The sequence below is a fragment of the Notamacropus eugenii genome, chromosome 2, assembly GCF_028372415.1.
Source record: "Notamacropus eugenii isolate mMacEug1 chromosome 2, mMacEug1.pri_v2, whole genome shotgun sequence".
NCBI classification, from domain to species: Eukaryota; Metazoa; Chordata; class Mammalia; order Diprotodontia; family Macropodidae; genus Notamacropus; species Notamacropus eugenii.
In genome coordinates this window covers 326784920-326799082 of record NC_092873.1, presented here as the reverse complement: position 1 = coordinate 326799082, position 14163 = coordinate 326784920, and the positions used below count along the sequence as shown (strand labels likewise).

Sequence of the window (14163 nt, the reverse complement as noted above, 5' to 3'; positions counted from 1 at the left end):
TGAGATGAATTCTTCAGGGCTGGAGAAATGCAAATGTACCGGTTTTCAAAAAAGGAAAAAAAATAGAGTCTGCAAACCATAGAACAATAATCTTGACTTTAATTTATGACAAAGTTCTAAAATATGTAACTAAAGGAATAGAGCATGAACATCAATGTAGAAATGGAAATTATGGGAAAACTGCCTGTTTATAAAAAGAAACCTTGCCAGAATTCCCTACCTAGCAGAAATACTTATATTTTAATTTTACCTTTTGGAAAAAAAGAAAATGATGATCCTAAAGATCCAAGATGGCTTCATCAAGAATAAGATATAACACATTCCCCCCACCTTTTCTGAGTCAGTGAGCAAGCATTTCTTAAGTACTTAATATGTTCCAGGCACTGGACCAAGTGTTGGATTGCCAGATTATAGATGAGAGTTCTAGAAATCTCCTGCCAAGTCCAAGATGAATCATTAACAGATAATTTTTGGACCTCGCCATTTAAGTCCATTCAACTATATAATTTCATATTCCACATTTCTCATCTTTTCTATAAGAACAGCATGAGACACTTTGTCAAATATTTTGCTAAAATTTACTTAGATTCCATTGAATGTACTTAGATTAAAGATCTGCTGAAAAAACTTTAGCTAATTCATTTTGTTTAATAATTTTGTTTCTGTAGTGGAAAGATACAAATGCCAGCTTTTCCAGGGATAGAGACATTTTAATATCCTCTGTTTTCCAGGCTAGATCTCCTAAATTTTTCCCAGGTTGGATACTGAGGACTGACCTTTGCTACACAGTAAAGATCTATCTTCAGAGTTCTGAGAGCTTGATTTCAATTTCACCCCTATGATCTATTCTCTTTTCTGGGAACAGAGGCATTATCCTTGTTTACTGTTCCTCTCAACTCACTAATCTTGAGAGCAACCACTATCTGAGAGGAGCATCTGTTGACCAGTTTTGGCCAAGGGTTCAGGAATGACCAGAAGGATATTTTGAGCAATCAGTCAAGCACTTCTGGGAAGAGGGATCTTTATGATCTTGTGGTTGCATACACCTTTGCTACAAAGGATACTTTTTATTATATATCTGACATACTGGGTAGCTCTTCTCCAAAACAGACTTCCCTTAAGGGTTTTAAAAGTGTCTCACCTGTATTTAGTTGGCCATGTAAGTTTTTCAAAGAGAAGTAGGCCTAGTCCTGAGCTGGCTTCTGTTAGGTGTCTAAAACAGCACCATGTGTAATTATTAAACAAAGGCAAAATATTAATACTGTACTCAGCTTTAGGTACAAGTCTTCTAAAAGCAATGTTATTTAATGCTATTCTGTGTATAAACATTTCTAACTATGAAAGAGAAATGACCAAATTGCCATAGTTCACCTATGCTCCCAGGGATCTCTGTACCCTAGGAAGGTTTGTGGTAACATTTCTAGGACCAAGGAAAAGATTGCATGCATAGTTGTGATGACCATATCCAAATGTTCACCCCGAAATCTCATTTCTTCCTGTACCACATCCCTTAAGGATTGAAAGGAAATTACCTCCTTAATTTGGAAATCTCTTCTAACTAGTAGAAGAGGGTACTTCCCTTTGAAAGGAATTCCTTTGTGTGAATTGCAAGGCAGTTAATGCTGCAGATTGGGAAATCAAGAATTAAAACAAGACTGGAGGAAGGTGATTGAATAAAACAGGAAATGCCAGGCTTTCCAAAATTCTCCCACAAACAAAACAAAATATTGCTTCAGTGAATTTTGAGTGGCAGAAATAATTAGAAGTCAGGGTAAAGCAATTGCCTTCCTAAAAGAACTTGCGAGGATCTCAGCAAAGAACTAACCTCCTGGAGTGGAGATTTGGCTGAATTGAAGTGTAATAACCTCTGGGCAGACTCTGCTGAATCAACAAACTACTAGCTTGGGGGCAGCTGGATCCCCAGCAGCCTCTACTTCAGGAACTTTAACCATACAGTTTGGGAGATCAGACAGCTGAGCAGGGGAAGACTGAAGGACCTTCCACTGTCGCTGAATTCAGGCGTGCTGACCAGATGTCCCAGACTGGCTGTGAGTGAGGAGGCTCAAGCTCACATCCAGTGAGTGTGGTAGCAGACGGGCTAGTACCCTGTTGGCTATGGGCACTTGTAAGAGGAGAGCAGAGTCCCTGATTTTGTTTCCAGGGCAGAGGGATGAACTGAAGTTTGCAGCCATGGGAATGACCAGAGTGAATAAGAGGGTTTGTAGTGACAAACACAGCTTGGAGGTGGGGGTAGGGTAGGGTATCCTAGCCATGGCTCAGGGACAGAATGAAGTGCCTGAAGTTGCCCTCCAGATCAAGCTCAAAAACTGCAGTAGGAAAAACTGGAAGCCTGAGACATCATCCCCCACATCCTGGATTAGAACCTGACTATTCTGATGAACCTAAGTAAAATAATAATGAGTAAGCAAAGAAGAAAAAACTTAACCATAGATAATTACTATAGATATAAGGAAGATCTGGATTCATACTCAAAAGAATATCATGAAGTATAAAAAGCCACTCCTTTTTCAAAGAAAAATGTCAAATGTTCACAAGCCCGAAAAGAGTTCTTAAAAGAGCTTTAAAAAGACTTCCAAAAATCAAATAGGAAAGGTTGAAGAAAAATTAGGAAAAAAATAAGAGCAATCCAAGAAAATTAAGAAAATAATGAAAAGAAACTGAACCATTTGGAAAAAAAGAGATACAAAAACATAAGGAAGACAGTAACTCTTTATAAATTAGAATCAGGCAAGGGGAAGATAATTACATTATAAGACATTTGAAATAATAAAACAAAATCAAAAGAATAAAAAAGTAGAACGTGAAATAATTCATTAGAAAGACAACTGATCTAGGGAGCAGATCAAGGAGAGCCAGTATAAGAATTGTTGGACTTCCTAAAAGTTACGATTTTTTTAAAAAAGAGTCTAGATAAGATATTACAAGAAATCATTAAGGAAAATTGCCCCAAAGTTCTAGAATGCGATTTAATCCTAGAAATTTAAAAAAAAAAATCCATCAATTATCCCCTGAAAGAGATCCCAAGATGAAAACTCACAGGAACATCATTACCAAGTTTTGAAACTCCCAGGTTAAGGAGAAAACAATACAAGCAACAGTAAAGGGGAAAAAACCAATTTAATTATTGTGGAACTGCAGTCAGGATAACAAGATTTAGCAACTTCTGCATTAAAAGACTGAATGCCTTGGTACATTATATTTTGAAGAGCAAAGGAGCTGGGTTTGCAACCAAGAATAACTTAACCTAGTAAGTATAATCCTGACTGGGGGAAAAATGTACATTTAGTGAATTGAAAGACTTTTAGGTATTTGTGACAAAAAGACCAGAACTCAATGGAAAATTTAACATATAAGATCCAAGAGAAACATAAGGTAAACATTAAAGACCAATTATGAGAGACTCAGTAAGGTTAAACTGTTTGCTTCTTAAATGAGAAAATGTTATCTGTACTCTTAAGAACATTGTCATTACTTACTTCATACTAAGTATGAAAAAGCATACTTAGAAGCTGAATATGATGAGATTATTCTAAAAAATAAAACTAGGCAGGGAGAGATAAAATGGAGTAATTATCTCATACAAACAAGGTGTGAATGGAAGAACTGTTACAGTGGAAGTTCGTGGGGGTGAAGGGCTAGAATCTTATTCTCATTGGAACTGGGTTAAAGAGGGAATAGATGTGTGTGTGTGTGTGTATGTGTGTGTGTGTGTGTGTGTGTGTGTGTGTGTGTGTGTGTGTGTGTATACACATCTAGAATGGTATAAAAGTCTAAATTTATAAAGAAATAGGGCAAGGGGACCAGATAAGGGAGAGACTTTTAGAAAGATAATCAGATCTGGTGGGGGACAGGATAAGAGAGGAATTCTTTAAAAGGGTGTGGATTAGGGAGGTACAGGTTAGAAGTAAATCAGACAGGGATAGGGTAGAAAGAGGGTGAGAAGGATAATAGGAAAAATAGGAGGGAGGAAAATAAAAAAGCTAATAATTATAGCTTTGAATGTGAATGGGATGAACTCACCCATAAAACTGAAGTGGATAGCAGAATGGGTTAAAAATCAGAATTTGATAATGTGTTGTTATGAGAAACACATTTGAAAATGAGAGATACACAGTTAAAATGAAGGGCTGGAGTAGAATTTATTATGTTTCAGCTGAGGTTAAAAAAACAAGCAGGGTTGGCAGTCATGATCTCAGATAAATTTAAAGTTAAAATAGTCTTAATTAAAAAAGATAAACATGGAAACTACATTACCAAAGAAAATGAAGCAATATCAATACTAAACCTATATGTACCATCTAAATTTTTAAAGGAAAAGATAAATGAATTATACATGGAAATAGTAATACTAAAGTAGTTGGGGGACTTTAATCTGCCCCTCTCAGAATTAGGTAAATCTAATAAAAAATATATATAAGAAAGGAGTTAAAGAGGTGAATAGAATCTTAGATAAGCTAGATATGATAGATATCTAGAAAGAATTGAATAGAAGTAGAAAGGAATACACCTTTTTCTCAGCAATATATGCTACCTTTACAAAAATTGACCATATATATTAGGGCATAGAAACTTTATAGTTAAATGCAGAAAAGCAGGAATATTAAATGTATCCTTTTCAGATCATAATGCAATAAAAATTAAATTCAGTAAGGGACCATGGAAACAAAGATTAAAAACTAATTGGAGACTAAATAACCTAATCTTAAAGAATGAATGGATTAAAGAACAAATCATAGAAGCAATCAAGAATTTCATTAAATGACAGTAATGAGACAACAGATCAAAACCTATGGGATGCAGCAGAAGCAGTAATCAGAGGAAAATTTATATCTCTAAATGCTTATATCAATAAAATAGAGAAAGAGCAGACTAATGAATTGGGCATGCAATTTAAAAAATTAGAAAAAGAACCAATTAAAAATCATCCACTAAATATCAAATTGGAAATTCTCCAAATTAAAATTGAGGTCAGTAAAATTGAGTATAAGTAAAGGAATTGTTTTATGAAAAAAAATTTTAAATAAATAAACTATTGGCTAATATAATTTATTATCCACATCCAGAGAAAGAACTGATAAATAGAAGTATGTATATGGCATGTTTTTATGTGTGTGTGAGAAAAACACATTCATATTTGTGTCTAATGGTAGCCTTCTTTAGGGCATGGTGGAAAGGGAGGGAGAAAAAAAATGTAAAGTACATAGAGAATAAAAGAAAACTTAGAAGGAAGCACAGAATAGCAGAGTAGCTTTGAAAATGCTATATAGTATTTACATAGTTTTTTGAAAAAAGTAAGCAATGTAAAATGGAATTCATGATTTTATATTGAATCCTCTTTTTATGTTGTGCTATGTACTTGGAAAATTTTTGTCTTTTTGTATTTAAGTTCAAATTGAATTTAAAAAATTTAAATGAAAAAATAAAAACTGGAGATATTCTTTTTTAGTTTAGTTTATATCCTTATTACGTTTCATATTAGTTTATTTTAGATCATATTAGATATCCTTATCACATTACATATTAGTTTATTTAGTTTATATCCTTAATACATTTCCTTATGAAAGATCCTTCAGTCTTGAACCTAAACCACCTAAGGAGGTAACTCTGAAAAAAGGTTTATAGACCAGAGATATATTTTTTAAAATATTAAAGAAAAGGAAAGAGAGATTTTAAATAAGCTTCTACCAAAGACACTCTGAGTGAAAACCTTCTCATCTTGTTCAACTCTTTTGTTTCTTCACATAAATTCTCTACCCAACATACTAGGATCCTTCCTCTAGGACTCTTGATGCTGAGGGGATATTAAAGCACATGGGCCTTATAACATTTATTTATAATATTGGTTATATTTTGCTTTTACTACATGACCAGACTACCTCCTTTTTCTGGTCGTATCTTTTTGGGACTATCTTTTTGGGACTATCTTTTATGGCACTTCTGTTTAATTTACCATGGACCATATATTATGAATTATGCATGCTTAACATTTGTTTTACCTTTTGGATGATCTGATATACAAGTCCTTTGGATACTTTCATATTCCATGTGTCACAGCCATATAACAAAATTGCAGGAATATTGGTGTTTAAAATATGGGACTTTGTTTTAGAGAGAAGCATGAGAATATTAAAAATACTTTCCAAACTCTTCTCCTTTTCAATTCTGGACTCAGTTAATTATTTATCTACAATGTTTGTCCTGGTTATAGGTTCATAAGGATCAGTTTTGTATGTTGCCCCTCAAATAGAGTCTGGAAAATATACAGCTTTCATTTACTTGGTTTTTCCTCTGTAGAAGGCCAAACTCTTTTGAATGATTCTGGATCACACTTGAGAGCATCTGCAGTTTTCTGTGGCTTAATACAATCAGCATAGTGTCATCCACTCACAATCTGGAGGAAATCTTCAATTTAAGTCCTGTATTGGGCATTTTCCATGACAGTGACAAAACACTTTTGACATATGCCTCCCCATTTTCCACCATCTATATTGCTTTTGGATTCTTTGGACTTTTCCCTCATGCCCCTGGGTTGAGTACCTCTATCCCCTCTTTTCCTCTCAACCTACCCTCTTTCAGCTTCCTTTTGTGTGTCATCTTCCTCCATTAGATTATAAGCTTCTTGAGCACAGAGACTTTTTTTTCTAACTTACATTTGTATCTCTAGGTCTTAGCATAGAGCCTGGCACATAGAAGGTATTTAATATTTATTGAATGATGGATTTATTTTATGCCTTATTTGTTATTTTTAATTAGATTATTGCCTAACAAAATTATCTCTATTAAATCTTTTAGGGAGAAACATCTTTAAGGTTGTGTTTTATTCTTCTGAAGCAAATGCTTTTTTTTTTTCAGAAACATTTAAAAAATTTTTATTTTCATTTCTGAATTCTCCTCCCTCCACCACTTCCCTCACTCATTGAGAAGGCAAGAAATACGATACCCATTATACATATGAAATCAAGAAAACATATTTCCACATTAACTATGTTGCAAAAAAAAAAAAAACCAAGGAAGAGAAAATAAAAACATGTTCTAGTCTGCTCTCATAGTCTATCTGAAAGTGGATAGTGTTTTCCATTTTGAGTCCTTTGGAATTGTTGTGATTATTGTATTGATCAGAGTAGCTAAGTCTTTCACAATTGATTATTACAGTATTGCTGTTACTGTGTAAGATGTCTCTGCTCACCTCACTCTGCATCAGTTTATACAAGGTTTCCCAAGTTTTTCTGAAATCATCCCCTTCATCATTTCTTACAACACAGTAGTATTCCAGTCATATTCATATATCACAACTTGTTCAGCCATTTCCCAGTTGATGAGCATCCCTTCATTTTCCAATTCTTTGCCAAGCAAGTGCTTTTTATAGTGTACCAAAAATAAGCACAATGGGATCTCATATTCTCTGCAACTTTCAGTTGGGTTCAATCACGTTATCATTTACAAAAACTTGCCTGTTCCCTTCTTTCTCCCTCCCATTTTAAATTTGTACTTTGGGGTTTTTTTACATCATTCATTTCCTGTTATACTTTCCCAACCCCTAAGTTCATTTTTACTATAAAGCCTCTCCCTTGTACTAAGGAAAATAATTACACAAAATTGAATGATGAAACAACAGCAGAATATTAAATATTCCTCACCAGTTTCTCACCTCTCTATTTAAACAAAGGGGTATGTGTTTCATCTTCTCTTTGAAACAAAGTGTGTTTGTTCATTGAAATTAATTTGGTCCATTCCTTTTTAATCTTCTTGTACACTAATTAATTTGTACCTTGTTCTCTTGGTTCTGCTTTGTTAACTCTGTTTCTACTTTGTATAAGAGGTAATTTTGAACTTATTGTGGCATGGTATAAAACAAATTTCTGTCAAACCGCTTTCTGGTTTTTCCAACAAATACTGTAGAATAGGAAATTCTTCCCCTTAGTGACTTGTGTTTTTGAATTTATCAAAGACTGGAGTTACTCTAATATTTTCATTATTATTTTTCCATTTTTATTATTTTCATTATTTCATTATTGAAATTCTTCAGTTTTTATTCCTCCAAATGAATTTTCTTTTAAATAAATCTGTAAGTAACCCAGTGATAGCCCTAATATAATATTAAATCTGTAAATTAATTTAGGTAAGATCATTTAAATTATATTCACATATTATATTCATCTGTGAGTAACAAATATCTCTCTATCTGCCTTCATTTATTTCTCTATGGTATTTTGCAATTGCATTTGTAGAAGTAATATTGCTGGTTTGTCGGGTTAATAACTAAATTGTGTAATTTGTATGGAGTTTATTTCTATCTCTTTCTCATGGGTTTTCTTAGTAAAATACAGAAAAGTTGAAAAGTTTTTGTCTCACCAAACAGAAAATTTTTTATTTTATCTTAGAGGTGATAGTGAGCCACTGGAGTCTATTGAATTGTGTATGTGATGGTCATACCTGTACTTTAAGAAGATTAATTTGACAACTGAATCTGAAAGGACTGGAGTGGAGAGAGACTTGTTGCCAGGATATCAACCAGCAGGCTGTTGCAATAATCCAGACGTTAAATGACGAGGGTCTTCCCACAGATGCTATGGAAGTCCAGAAGACAGATACATAGAATTGAAAGATATGAAGGAAAACTTTTGTCACTGGAACTGGGCCTTGAAATATATATATTTAGACAAGTGACAATTTAATGGAGCTTTACAAGTAGGAAGAGAAAGGAGTCTGTTGATATTCAGGAGAACTGATGTGATGTGGGCAAGCTCTAGGAAAATTTAGTACCTGGTACTGAGACCACATGGCAATTGGGGAATTAAACAATATAACTGACAAATAATAAGTGATAACACAGAGTTCATGACAGGCTAAAACAGATCTAGTGAAATATACTCTAGGCAAATTGTGCAGGACAAAAAATGGTGGAATGAGGGTTGGGGAATAAGTGTCTCTCTCTCTCTCTCTCTCTCTCTCTCTCTCTCTCTCTCTCTCTCTCTCTCTCTCTCTCTCACACACACACACACACACACACACACACACACACACACACACGGAGCCATAAAGAATTTGAGGAAAAACTAAGGATATAACTTTTTTTTTTCTGTAGCAGATGGGATTTTTAAAAAATATTTTTCCAATTATATGTAAAAATAATTAACATTCTTTTTAAAATTTTTGAGTTCCAAACTTTCTCTCTCCTTCCCTCTTATCCCTCTCTTTGAGAAGACAAGCAGTTTGATATAGGTTATACATATGCAGTCATGCAAAACATTTTACCATATTAGTCATGTTGTGAAAGAAAACACAGACTGAAAGAAAAACAAACCCAAAGTAAATAGTAGGCTTCGATCTGTCTTCTGATTCCATCACTTCTTTCTCGGGAGGTGGATGGAAGTTTTCTTCATAAGACTTTCAATATTGTCTTAGATCTTTGTATTGCTGAGAATGGTTAAAGCATTCACAGTTGATCATCATACAGTGTTGCTATTACTGTCTACAGTGTTCTCTTGGTTCTGAAGGATGTTGTAACTTTTAAACTCAATTCATGATACTCTTTAGTCTAGGGAAAGACTGTTTGGGGCCTAGATAAAGGTTTACCCTGTTTGTCCCGAGGACCAGATATCAAAGCAGTATCCACAGCAACTAATAATGGTTGCAGTGTGGTGGTACAACGTGACCTGGGGTCAGAGAGGGTGACCTCAGGACTGGCGTTTGGAAATAAGATTCTAAGGTGCAATTGAACATCCCTCCACAGCTAGAAGCAGTGGTAATCCAGATCTACCTTAAATCTGGATTATGTATTTAGCAACTGTCTCAGACAATTGAAGTAAAAAATATGTGGAAGGGGCAACCAGGTGTGTTCTAACTTGAATAAGCCAATCAGTAGTTAAATTTTTTTTAGCTTACATTTATGTAGCACTTTAGAGTTTGTGAAGAATTTTACATGTATGATCTCATTTTTATCAGGAACCTATATTCTGCAAGCCCATTTAATTGTATGATTTATTTTTCCTTAGTTCAGCTAAATAATGTTTTTTTTTAAAGGAAACTAACTGGGAGAAAAAGGGATCTCTTCATATTTTTCAGGATATGGAGGGGTTCTTTGCAAAAATTTGTTTATTTATTCCATAGGTGCTCCTAACAGATCACAGAATAAGTGGAAGTAAAGGTTTTCCATCCAGTGAGATTCAAAAGCTGCAGGAACAAAATACAAACTTGCGTACTGCAATTGCGCATATGAGGAGGGAAATGGAGGCTCTAAATAATCAAGTCCCTTCTTTAACCAGCACTGGAAAGAAGATCCCAAATGCAATACCCTATGATCCAGAAGCTACATCAGGCATACTAATTTCTGGTAAGTTTAAAAAAATAAAAAAGAAAGATTTATACCTTGATAGTTTTGATGAGGCTGGAAGGGGGAGTGAGAACCCCCCACAAAGACCAGAGTACCAGGGGCAGGTCACCTGGAATGAATTCACGGACTCAAGCATTCTTGAGGTCAAGGTAAAGATTTATTATGCTTTTCAGTGGGCAAGAGTACTTAGGGAACCTGCAACCTTAGAGGGGTACAGATAAAGTTTATATAGGATATTCTGTAGTAAAACTTGTGTCAAATATGTTAATTCAGGGCAGGATTAGGGAGTGGTTAAGGAATGGTTGGTTTTTAAAGGGACATGCACTTTTATTATCTACTGCACAGGTATTTTACCCAGAGTTCATTGGGAAAGAACCCAAAAGGGGGCTGCGTGGAGGTGTGCTTTTAGGCCTGAAATCTCACTAAGTCAACTAGCAGTCAGGACTGACTAGAGAATACCAGTCTGCTCTCATCAACGTCTTGTTAGACAAGATAAATGTAAGGGAGAATACATATGTCTAAGTCTAGGATACATATGATTGATCAGTGAGTAGTAAATGTCATTATGACCCAGTACACAGACAGCTCAGCCAGTACAGAGCTGGTTTGACTAATAAGTTCTATAGGTGCAGCTGGCTACTGTATCAGGAAGGGAGATAAGTTGTTGCTAGGGCAGGCAGTCTTTGGGCTGGGAAGAAACTGCCTGGGATAGTGTTTTGAGGCTAGGAAGAAATGTGATTTTTAAAGAGAAATGTGATTTTAGAGTTGGAGCCCAAGTACATGCACCCAAACACCCCATCAGTTTCAGAGGCATGTAGATGAGGTTTACATTCTTTTGCACAGTTGCTTCAGAGGATGATGACCTATCAGAACATAATCCCAAGGCAAGAGCCTTTAAACTAAGTTTTAGTTCCAGGGAATATGCTTTGAGTAGTGAGAGAAAATAGGTAGAAGTGAATAATAAAAAGGAATGAGTACACTGTAAATATTTGTATTCATTTTGAAAAAAAAGGAATTAGAGTCTGAGTTACACAAACACAGTATTGAATGCCATCATATTTTGTTAGGTCTATGATTTTTACTCCCTTCACTGAAGAAACCCCTCCAGACCTTCTTGTTTTGTGTACTGTGTGTGCATGTGTGTTTGTGCACATGTGTGTGTGTGTTTTCCATGTCTTTATATAAATCTCTAGAGAGGATTTACCTCATGTGCTGGGGACTTTCTTTTGATTAGGATAATAACTTAGGAATACTAGTGTAAGTCTGTCTCTTCTCTTTGATTCTCACTACATGACCATTTCATTTCTTTCACAGTCATACATGTCTTCTTGTTTCATTCATTTATAGCAAAAATGTCAGTATAAATATCATTGAGTCCTTGGACTATTTGTCCACTCATTCATTTTTGGACCCAGATTGACCTTTAGGTGCTAACGATTACATTGTTTATAGATGTACAGAACTATGTTTTTTGCTGCTCTGTGCCCTCTTTCCAGGCGCTGTGCCACCCTCACTGCCAAAGCTAACAGTGTTACCACAGACAGAAGACCTTCTTTTGCTTTTTTGGTTGCTTTCTGCAGCCAAAAACATTCATCACCTGGTTACAGTCCTTCTGATAGTGGTCCTGTCTGATGCTCAGACAGATATATTCTGCCACCAGGCCTGTATTTAAAGCTTTTCCAGTTTGGTAGAAATGACCAGAGCTTGCATTTCACTAACATAATTTGAAGGAATGAGGGAGGTAGTATGCTTAGTGGAAAGAGAATTGACTTCAGAGTTAGGGGGATTTATGTTCACATCCTACCTCTGATGGCTTACCACCCCTGTGACCTTGGGCAAATCAGTTTAGCCTACCTCAGGCTACCAAGGTCTCAGTTTCTGATCTATAAAATGAACTCGTACTAGATCCGTCAATCAGTAAACATTTATAAGTGTGCTAAGCACTATGGTAAGCAGTGGGGATACAAAAAGGAGCAAAAAAAGCCCTGGCTCTCATGGAGCTTACAGTGTGATGAGGGAGATAATATGCAAATGAATACACACAAAGCAAACTATAAAAAGAATAAATAGGAAATATTTACCAAAGGGAAGTTACTCAAATTAAGAGAGACTGGGAAAAGCTCCCTGTAGAAGATAAGATTTTTCTTGGAAGGAAGGGAGGTTAGTAGGTGGAGTGGAAGAAGGAGAATGTTCCAGGCATGGGGGACAGTCAGAGAGAATGCCTGGAGCCAAGAGATGGACTATCTTCTTTGTAGAACTGCCAGGAAGCTAATGTCATTGGATCAAAGAGTAGGTATTGGTGAGTAAGATATAAGAATACTAGAAAGATAAGAGGGGGCTAGATGATGAAGAGCTTTGTACCCTAATTAAAATATTTTGTGTTTGTTCCTGGAGACAATCGGGAGCCACTGGAGTTTATTAAGTAGAAAAGTGATATGGTTGGACTTGTGCTTTAAGAAAATTACTTCAGTGGCTGAATGGAGGATGGATTGGAGTGGGGAGAGACTCGAAGCAGACAGACCTACCAGTAGGCTACTGTAGTAATCCAGGCATAACGTGATGAGGGCTTGCACTAGAGTGGTGGCAGTGTCAGAAAAGAGAAGGGGCCACATATGAGATGTTGGAGAGGTGAAACCAGTAGGCCTTAGCAACAGATTGAATGGGGGTGGTGCTGAAAGTTAATAAAGAGTCAAAGATAACTCATAGATTTTGAGCCTGAGGGACTGGGAGGATGGTGTTGTCCTCCACACTAATAGAAAAGGTAGGATGGAAATAGGATTTAGTGGGAAAGAGAATAAGTTCTATTTTGGACTATTGAGTTTAAGGTATCTACTGGACTTCCAGCTCAAGATAGCTAAAAGTCAGTTGGAGGTCTGAGATCAGCAGTGAATGTGGGACCCATTAGGGAGATTTGAGGTTCATCAGTGAAAGGTGGCGATTAAATCACCACCTAAAGTAGTATGTAGGGAGAAGAGAAGAAGTTCCAGGGTAAAACGCCTAGGGTTAGAGAGCATAGCGTGATCTAGAGGAGGATCCAGCAAAGGAGACCAAGAAGAATCAGCCAAACAAACAGGAGAACCAGAAAAAGTGGTGTCCTAAAAACCTAGAAAGAAGAGTAGCAAGAAGGAGAGAGTGAGCAATAGTGACTGAGGCTGTAGGAGGGTCAAAGAGAATGAGGGATGAGAAAAGGCCATTGAATCTGGCAACTAAGAACTCATGAATAACTTTGGACAGAGCAGTTTCAGTGGAATGATAAGGATGGAAGTCAGCTTGTAAGGGATTAAGAAGAGAGTGAGAAGAGAAAGTGGAGGCACCTATTGTAGAAAGCCTTTTCAAAGAGGTTAGCTATAAAGGTCAGAAGAGTTATAGGACATGAGCAGGGATCAAAGGATCAGGTGAAGGTTTTTTCCCAGATGAGGTAGGCATGGGCATGTTTGTAGTCAATAGGAAATAATCCAGGAGAAAGAGAGATTGAAAATAAGTGAAAGAACGGGCATGATAGACGGAGCAATCAGTTGGAACTTACAGGATTGAATGGGATCACTTGAACAAGTAGAGGGGTTAGTTTTGGTAAAGATTAAGGCCATTTCATCAAGTGAGATAGGGTAGAAGGAAGAAAGAGAAGCAGAAGGCATCTGAGTGATAGGAATTGAGAAAGAAGGGAGAAGGGAGAGCTCATGGCAAATGGATTAATTTTTTTCTGTAAAATATGAGAGAAGATTCTCAACTGAGGGGATGGGAGAGAGAGAGCCATGGGAGGTTTGAGGAGAGATGCAAAGGTTTGGAAAAACCACTGTAGAGAGTGGGAT

The 14163-nt window shown here is 36.1% G+C and overlaps 1 protein-coding gene across 9 annotated transcripts in view; it reads left to right on the top strand.

Moving 5' to 3' along the window:
- Nucleotides 1–14163, top strand: part of CCDC57 (coiled-coil domain containing 57) — a 266795-nt gene that overhangs the window by 124486 nt on the left and 128146 nt on the right. For all 9 annotated transcript variants that reach the window (XR_011975014.1, XM_072645391.1, XM_072645390.1 and 6 more), the window contains one exon: nt 10132–10354. Coding sequence is in view for 8 of the 9 variants with exons in the window: in XM_072645391.1 (XP_072501492.1) it covers nt 10132–10354 (223 nt within the window). In the remaining variant the exon portion in view is untranslated. The remainder of the gene's footprint in view (nt 1–10131; nt 10355–14163) is intronic.